We start from the raw sequence: 9,127 nt of genomic DNA, 5'->3' as shown, positions 1-9,127 counted from the left end.
GAACTATGCCCCTGTGGTGGTCCTGCATCCACCACACCACACAAAGTACTAGATGTCAAAGAACATCTTTATGAATTTATCTTTTCTTTGATGTCTCTTCCCAAAGGACAAGGAGCTCCAGCAGATTCTTATATGGGTAGAGAAATTCCCAAGTGCCTGCTTACACTGGCTCTCGGGGAGCAATATACGAGTCCTGCTCTATGACCCTGACTATGTGAAGGTGGTTCTGGGGCGATCAGGTGAGAGTCCAAACTCATTACAGCTATAGCATATCTGCCACCCAACGTTCATGCCCCAAGTCTGTGTAATTTTAGAAAAGAGTGACACTTCATCCATCAGTGTCTAAATAATACCGACCATTCTCTCTGTCCAAAGACCAACATATGGCTAGCAAATCCTTACATAGTTCTCATCACTTAAAACAGCTGCACAAGGCTTAAATTTTCCTTCCTTCCTCCCTCCCTTCCTTCCTTCCTTCCTTCCTTCCTTCCTTCCTTCCTTCCTTCCTTCCTTCCTTCATTTTGTTCTCTCTATCTCTTTCTTTTTCTCTTCCTTTCTTTCTCTCTCTCTCTCTCTCTCTCTCTCTCTCTCTCTCTCTCTCTCTCTCTCTCTCTTTCTTTACTTCTTTCTCTTATGTTTTTTCTTTGCTCTTAAAACATATTGAGTTGATGTGGTTTACAAATTTCCCAAACATTATAATGACAGAGACTTTCAGCTAGTGGTACATTGAAGTCTGCCTTCCTAAGTCCAGCTAACTGGCAACCCAAAGACAGAAAGGAATGGGAGGCAGCATGGGTAAAAAGGCAACAATGTGAAATCCACAGAAAACTGATGACACGTTTTCTGAAATGGATCGGCTGGTACAGGGGTTTTCTGCCCAAACCCAATGACCTAATTCTGAGCCCTGAGAAGCACACTGAAAATAGGAATGAACCAACTCCACAAAGTTACCTTCTAAACTCCACACAGATACTGTAACAGGTGAACTAAAAATAATAAATAAGTTTTAAAATTCCAAATAAAATAAAGAAAAGCTTGCAGTTTGAAAATCATTTCCCAGCTGGTCTTCAAGATCTGTCTTACATTTCAGATCCAAAGGCCTCTGGAGTTTATGGCTTCCTTGCTCCCTGGATTGGTAAGTATATTAAAACAAGGAGTGTGTTTTCTTCACTGCTCTTTGGCTAATGGAGAACAATAGGTGGCTGGCCACAGTATCACGATCCATTCCTAAGTCAAGCTTTATTTCTCTTCTCCTAATCAGTCCTTAGTCCTTTTTAATGCTGTCATGATACTTGGTTTCTGCCATATTATTTTTTCAGACATTTTTATATTTCCCTCCTGATCCCAACACGTTTTTATCCCTCATTTCACTTCTGTCTTAGTCACAGGAGATTTATCAGACAATCTGGAAATCTCATTTTCTACATCTTTGTCTAAAAGAAAACATCCTTACTATTACTGAATTTTATTTCCCCATCTTATCCCAGTGAATGTAACCAAAAGATCCTAGAGGTACCCTTGATTCCACTTCTGTCAGACACATTTTCATATCAGTTTCTGGCACAGGACATGGTTTGCTCCTCTTGAATGGGAAGAAGTGGTTCCAGCATCGGCGGATGTTGACTCCAGCCTTCCACTATGACATCCTCAAACCCTATGTCAAAATCATGGCAGACTCTGTCAATATGATGCTAGTGAGTTGCTCTGTCTCTTTCTCATTTTATTACACCCACTCAATAGCATACCCACCATGACTCCACTCTTAAACACATTCTAGACATTCACATAGACTAATAACTCGTGCATTGCTGTAAATAAAGTACGTCTCCCACAAATGCATACATTGGTCAGCTCCTGTTCAGCAGGATGGAGCTACAGATATCAGAGGGCACTATGGTAAGATAAGTACAGGACCAAGGGTTTACCACAGTGGTTCAGATACCATACAGTATAAACTCCCTGGCTCTGGTGGGACTGGAAAGTGGTAGCTTCAAGGTGTTATAAGACAAGAATATCTTGGCTGCCAGGGGTTCTGTGTGATCTTTAAGTGACTCGTGAGAAAGTAGACACCAGGTCCACATCCTCACACCCTTATGTGCCAAGTCATTATCTCATATTAGGCCTTAGTTTCTGGCATCACCATATGAAAGGTGAAATGTAATTAAAGTAACCAATAGCCTGCTTGAGACATATTCACCCGGGTCCATGGCCTTTCATTTGCTTTATACATTTTATTCCCTCCTTTATTTATATTTATATCCACTTTTTCAAGTATGGTTTACTCTCAAAAAATCAAAGGAGTCATATTTATAAACTGAAAGATTAAACTTTTTTCTAAAAACAAATTAGCAATAATTGCACACCAAGAGAAAATGTGATGTTTTGTTAAAGATTTTGGAAGAAGCAGACATCAGATTACAAACATTTGCTTCATGCTTTTAGTTGGCTGGAAGCAAACAAACTTAATGGAGAGGGACTCCAGACTGATTACCTATAGATAAAGAGAAAAGAATTAGTCTAAATACATTGTCTTTTTCTCACCACAGGACAAATGGGAGAAGCTTGATGGCCAGGACCATCCACTGGAAATCTTCCACTGTGTCTCCTTGATGACACTAGACACGGTTATGAAGTGTGCTTTCAGCTACCATGGCAGTGTGCAGTTGGATGGGTGAGTGACAACCCTTTGTCTGTAGAATCTGTGGTCTTATCAGTCTGTTTAGGAAGTTAGGATTTAAGTTCTGTCAGTTAGGGTTTAGTAAGAAGAAAGTGGGACAGCTAAGACAGTCCCTTCCACAAAATGTAAGGCTCTCACCCAGCCCCAGGCCAAGCTCTAATTTCAAACCAGAACCAACACTGTGGAACTCTGTCAAGTGTAGAAGCTCAGTTTGTCATCTATTATCTAAAGTTCCATGGTCAAAAGATCTTGAAGTTGTGTATGCTTTGGTATTGTGTGCCCCATGGTTGAAAGAATGACTATAGTGAGCCCACTCTATTATTGGGACAGACACCCTAATTGCCAGTATATTGTATCTCCTGTCCTCAGAAATTCCAAGTCCTACACTAAGGCTGTCGAGGATCTAAACAACCTGACTTTCTTTCGTATAAGGAGTACCTTTTATGAGAACAACATCATCTACAATATGTCCTCTGATGGTCGTTTGTTCCACCGTGCCTGCCAGATTGCTCATGAGCACACAGGTTCTGTTTTCTTCCCTCCTGCCTTCCTTCCTTTATCAGGCTCATCCCAAAGACATGATCATATATCTCAGACATAATGAGTTTACCTGAAGCCTCTGCAGGACTTGAGGCACTCATGTCAGTTACTAAGATGTAAGTTTTGGTAGCTAGAATGTTAGCATATAAGGTACATTGTAAGAATTACCACCAGCTTTACTACATTGGTGACATATCCAACAGCCTTCAACATGGCTCTGTGGCCCATGATCCTGAGTGGAGGCTTGATGTAAATGAGATTGTATAGACTTCAAATCATGACTAAATTCACACCAGTACATACATCTGGGGCTCCACAGGACATGCAAATTTAGGTTCAGGGACCATGTGTATTACAGTAGCTCTGGGTTTTGTCTGACAAGTGCTATCATGGGATAGATGGAGTGATCAAGATGAGGAAGGCTCAGCTGCAGAATGAAGAAGAGCTGCAGAAGTCAAGGAAGAAGAAGCGCTTGGATTTCTTGGACATCCTCTTGTTTGCCAAAGTAAGTGGGGTACAGAATTGAGATTTGGCCCAGATGCACAGATGAGATACAAACTCTGGTCTCACCTGTATATTCATTCAGATGGAGGATGGGAACAGCTTGTCTGACGAGGACCTGCGTGCAGAGGTGGACACATTCATGTTTGAGGGACATGACACTACAGCCAGTGGAATCTCCTGGATTTTCTATGCTCTGGCCACCCACCCTGAGCACCAACAGAGGTGCAGAGAGGAGGTGCAGAGCATTCTGGGTGATGGAACCTCTGTCGTATGGTGAGAATAACTCACCTGTTTTCTTATAGGAGCAACCTTCTGGTCTTGCCAGCATTATGTGACTCTTCACGGTGGGCTTAATTTCAGGGACCACCTGGACAAGATGCCCTACACCACCATGTGCATCAAGGAGGCCCTGAGGCTCTATCCACCAGTACCATCTGTGAGTCGAGAGCTCAGCTCACCTGTCACCTTCCCAGATGGGCGCTCTATATCCAAAGGTAACAAAATCCAGTGTCCTGTATGCTCACATGTGTTTCTGTAGTCTCAGCTGGGAAGTCACCTGGAAGAAATTCCACATTCTAGTTAAATGTCATTCTCAGCCTTGAAATTGCAGTCACTTTATATACTCAGGGTTGAAAAAGAATGACACCAGTCTTCTAGTGATATGGTTTTGATTATGAGTAAAGGCAAATGAAAAGGGTACAGGAATCCTATGTGTGGGTGTGATGTGTCCCAGTTTCTAAGAAAACTGAGGTGATGAAAGAGGGGAGCTGCTAAGTTCTGAGTTCCTTGCCATCATAAGAAAACACGTTAGCAAACCCATCCTTGGATATGGATGTCCTTCTCTGCCACATCCAAACATCGTAAACATAAAAGATAATGAGCTTCATTGAGAATTTTAATATTCATGTGAAAAATGGGCATAAAACAGTGCCTTTTGTGGGTGTTGGAGGGGATATCAAGTCTTGTTACCTAGTATGTGTTCTTCATGGTGAGTGTAAGACATTTGATGAATATGTGCTGTCATTGCACTTACTAGAAGCAGGATATCCCCAATACTTCATTGTTGTCTGTCATCACCAGGTTTATGGTTTTCTAATGTGTACTTCACTAAACTCACTATCCCCAAAAGGATCATTAACTCTCCATGATGACTCTTCATATACAGGCCATATGTATATGCCATGGGGTATGGGTTCAGAGCCCTATTTCTTTGGCTTAACTATAGTTCACTCTGTGTCTTCTCCCCTCCATCTGTAGGTATCACAGCCACAATTTCCATTTATGGCCTTCATCATAACCCAAGTTTGTGGCCAAATCCAAAGGTATGAAAGCCTGGAGAAGACAGGAGAGTCATTGACTTGCAACTTTATACATTCTGTACCCTTTTGCAGTGGAAACAGGCTTGACTCCATCCTTCCTGGCCCTGTGCTCTTTCTGTAGGCATTTGACCCCTCTAGATTTGCACCAGATTCTTCTCGCCACAGCCATGCTTACCTGCCGTTCTCAGGAGGAGCAAGGTGATTACGGATGGAGGGTTGGCACATATTAATATTTTATATTTCTGATCACTTATGTCCCTCTGTGGTCTACTTGCATGTATTTCTGTTGGTCTATGGGGGGAGATTGTGCCATGTATATGTGTTTGAGCCAAAAGGAAAGATGACAGAAATTCAATATAACACAGAGATTTTTTTTTAACTGACTATCCTGTGGCCACTGAAACATCAAAAATTAGAATAGTTTGGTATTTTAACAAATTCTGAACTTCACATTTCAGAATTATATTCTTATGAATACAGGATAAAGAGCTGTATGAGTCTTAGCTTGTTCCTTTGGATGTGGTAGTGAGGGTGAAGAGAAACATTACCAGAAATTTCAACAACATGAGCTGAGATAGGAAGTGGAGCTACACAGATAAGAAGTGATGACACAGCAAACCTACACCAAGAATGGTCATGTCCCTGGCATCTAGAGCTGTCCTACCTGATGTGCATAGGAGGAAGAACGTGGAGAGAGTGGCCGTGGAGGACAAAGACCAAGACTAAAAAAATTGAAAAATGCAAATAAGGACTTTTCTATAATATGATTAGATGGGTACAGATGATGTTAGTCTGGGGGGAAATGAGGGATTGGAGCCTGAAAGTTGAGTGGTAGGAAGATGGAGGAGCAGCTTGAGGACCCCCAGTCAGATACATTCACCACAAGCTTCTGCCACCAATATTTGACTCTCATTGTAGAATAGATCCATTTTTTTACATAGATGTTAATCCCCAGGATGGTGACCTACCTTTCCTCATATTTCCATGAAAAAGAGTCTTTACAGTGGAGATCGAGAAATTGTTAGTGGAGAGAATTGGCTAACTAGTGACTACCTCATGAAATAACTCATGTGCTTTGACTCTATGACCACAGAACTGGCTCTATTCAAATGACATTCTGTACAAGTAAGAACAGGACTAGAGTCAGGGGACAGGGGCGGGGAGAGGGAGTGGGAGAGAGAGAGTCCAAGAGGAGCACGAGAATTAATCATAAGTCAGGAGCCTATGCACAGAGACAAGGGATTGAGGTGGTTGTGTGACCTATAAGGAAAGAGATCTCAAAGCAAGGGAATGATTTATGTGTGTGGCCTATAAAGAAAACGAGTATGCTGATAGATGGGGGACCTCGATGCCCTTCAGAACTGAGGCTAAAGGAGCAATACTCACTGTACCCAGAACAGGTCTTAAGCCACATCTTACTTTATATGTCTCTGCTTGGCTCAGGAACTGCATTGGGAAACAGTTTGCTATGAGTGAGCTGAAGGTGGCTGTGGCCCTGACCCTGCTTCGCTTCCAGCTTCTGCCAGATCCCACCAGGATCCCAGTCCCCGTGGCAAGACTTGTGTTGAAGTCTAAGAATGGGATCTACCTGCGTCTTAAGAAGCTAAGATAATTCTGGTGGAGTCAGGACAGCTCCAGAGGTCTGCTGCCTGCAATACCTGCTTTTGTCCCTGGTTTATCTGTATTTACGTTGCTTTCTTTTTGATTCCCGTCCTTCTGCTTTCTGCAATGTGTCCTGACATCTTATCTTTCTGCCCTCATTTCTGTAGCTTTTCCTCCAGATTCCTTCCCAGCTTGTACATGTGCCTGTTTCCATCTGTCCTTATCTCTGACCAGCCACTGAACCTGCAGTCAGCAGCATGTCCTCCAGCCTCTTAACCCCTCGGTGTACTGACAGAAGAAGATATATTTTAGAGGGAGCCACTTGTACCTTTCTCTCCCTTCAGTTATTAGACTCTTGGGACAATGGACATCATGAATTAAAATGTTCTTAGAAATCACATGCTGGGAGAAAATTAACACTAAAATTTGGTACCAGCCAGAGGATGGAACTTGACTCAAAATAAGAGATTTTTAGATATTTTTGTTTGTCTCATGGAATTAATGGTTTCAGATTTTCTGTTGTATGCCTCATCTTTTCTATGAAGTAATAATACTGATACAGAAAGGTAGAGATAAATGAATAGTTTTTGCTACTTTGGGGAAAACTGTAAAGATATCCATTTTACTTCATCAATTTCTGTTTCCTGTTTTCATTTAAGATACAGGAAGACTACTCAGCATGAACCTCAGCTCCCAGAAGCAGCTCTGGCAAGCCAGGGAAGCATGCTGCTATCTGGTCCCCACTGTTAGACTGTGGTAGACTTCTCAGCTCCTAAGACTTGTTCTTTGATTTTTGACTCCTGAGGTGGTTGTTTATAAATGCAGGTTGGTGACTTTGTGAAGCTAAGGAGTTTTCTGATTTTAACCCAGTCTTATTTGTTTAGAGTACTCTGATTACTCTGTTTAGTGATTTGGAGAATTCCTGTTAAACTCTTGACATGGGCCGGGATTCTTCTGTGACAATGGCATCAACTATAAAGAGTGGTGTTTGCCATCCATGTACAAAACCAAGGGCACCCACGCTTATATATCATTGCTACAGCTAAAAGCCATATTGACCCTCACATAGTAATAGTAAATGACTTTAACATCCCACTCTCACCATTAGACAGGTCATCCAGACAAAAACTAAACTAAAATTCTGGACCTAATGATGTCATAAACCAAACATACTTAACAGATATTTTGAGAACATTTTACCCAAATACAAAAGAATAGACCTTTATCTCAGAACCTCATGGAATGTTCTCCAAATTAATCACACACCCAGACACACATAGCAAGTCTCAAGAGATAAAATAAAGCTAAAATCATACTTTGTACCCTGTCTGACCACCATGGATTAAAGCTAGATATCAACAATAGAAACCAAAAAACAACCAAAAAGCCTAAAAACTCACGGGAGCTGAATAACACACTACTGAATGAAAAATGGGTCAAGACAGAGTCAAGAAGTAATATAAAAACTTTTTATAATTCAATGAAAATAAAAATACAATGGGATGCAATGAAGGCAGTTATAAGAGGCAAGTTTATACCACTAAATACCTACATAAAAATATTGGCAAGATTTCATGTTAGTCTCTTAACAGCACACATGAAAGCACTAGAACAAAAGAAAAATAATGCACCAAAAGAGTAGATGGCAAGAAATAATCAAACCTGGTGCTGAAATCAAGAAAATATGAACAAACAAGCAAACAACAATAACAACAAAACCCACATATAGTTGGTCCTCTGAGAAAATCAATACCCAAATAAAACAAATGGTGGAGGAATGGGGGGAAGATCCACATGAACAAAGTTAGAGATAAAAAAGGGAAACATAATTACAGATACTGAGGAAATCAAGAGAACCATAAGAACATACTTTAAAAACCTATATTCTACCAGATTGGAAAATCAAAAAGAAATTGATAATTTTCTTGATATATACCAGCTACCAAAGTTAAATTAAGAACAGATAAGCAAATTAAGTAGAAAAGAGAAACTCAGAGCACTTTCATTAAAAACAAGGCAAGGTTGTCCTCTTTCTCTGTACTTATTCAATAACGTACTTGAAGTCAAGCAATAAGATGACTGAAGGAGATCAAAGGGATACAAATTGAAGAAGTCAAAATATTTTTATTTGCAGATGATATGATAATCCATGTTACTGACTTTAAAAGTTCCACTGGGCAACTTCTCCAGTTGATAAACACTTTCAGAAAAGTAGCAGGATATGAAACTAACTCATGAAAAGCAGGGACCTTCCTATACACATAGTAGAAATAGAGTGAGAAAAAAATCGGGGAAATAACAACTTTCACAATAGTTTCAAAAATCATAAAATATATTGTGGAAACTATAACCATGGAAGTGACAGCTCTTATGATAAAACTTTAAGACACTTAAGAATTTGAAGAAAATATAAGAAGATGAAAAGATCTCCCATGCAGATGGTTTGGTAGGACTAAAATAGTAAAAATCACCAGCCTACCAAAAC

General features: G+C 40.5%; 1 protein-coding gene across 2 annotated transcripts in view; it reads left to right on the top strand.

Annotated features, from left to right (window-relative positions):
* LOC116096436 (cytochrome P450 4B1) overlaps window positions 1-7,584 on the top strand; it is a 155,022-nt gene extending 147,438 nt beyond the window's left edge. For both annotated transcript variants that reach the window (XM_031378240.1, XM_031378241.1), the window contains exons 3-13: window positions 107-239; window positions 1,091-1,135; window positions 1,567-1,694; window positions 2,547-2,671; window positions 3,047-3,201; window positions 3,616-3,722; window positions 3,804-3,994; window positions 4,082-4,215; window positions 4,979-5,043; window positions 5,162-5,238; window positions 6,484-7,584. In XM_031378240.1, coding sequence (XP_031234100.1) covers window positions 107-239; window positions 1,091-1,135; window positions 1,567-1,694; window positions 2,547-2,671; window positions 3,047-3,201; window positions 3,616-3,722; window positions 3,804-3,994; window positions 4,082-4,215; window positions 4,979-5,043; window positions 5,162-5,238; window positions 6,484-6,652 — 1,329 coding nt within the window. In that variant the 3' untranslated portion in view covers window positions 6,653-7,584. The remainder of the gene's footprint in view (window positions 1-106; window positions 240-1,090; window positions 1,136-1,566; window positions 1,695-2,546; window positions 2,672-3,046; window positions 3,202-3,615; window positions 3,723-3,803; window positions 3,995-4,081; window positions 4,216-4,978; window positions 5,044-5,161; window positions 5,239-6,483) is intronic.
* The last annotated feature ends 1,543 nt before the right edge of the window (window positions 7,585-9,127 follow it).

The sequence above is a fragment of the Mastomys coucha genome, unplaced genomic scaffold, assembly GCF_008632895.1.
Source record: "Mastomys coucha isolate ucsf_1 unplaced genomic scaffold, UCSF_Mcou_1 pScaffold18, whole genome shotgun sequence".
NCBI classification, from domain to species: Eukaryota; Metazoa; Chordata; class Mammalia; order Rodentia; family Muridae; genus Mastomys; species Mastomys coucha.
The sequence above is the reverse complement of the archived record's forward strand: the minus strand, read 5'-3'. Positions and strand labels throughout refer to the sequence as shown.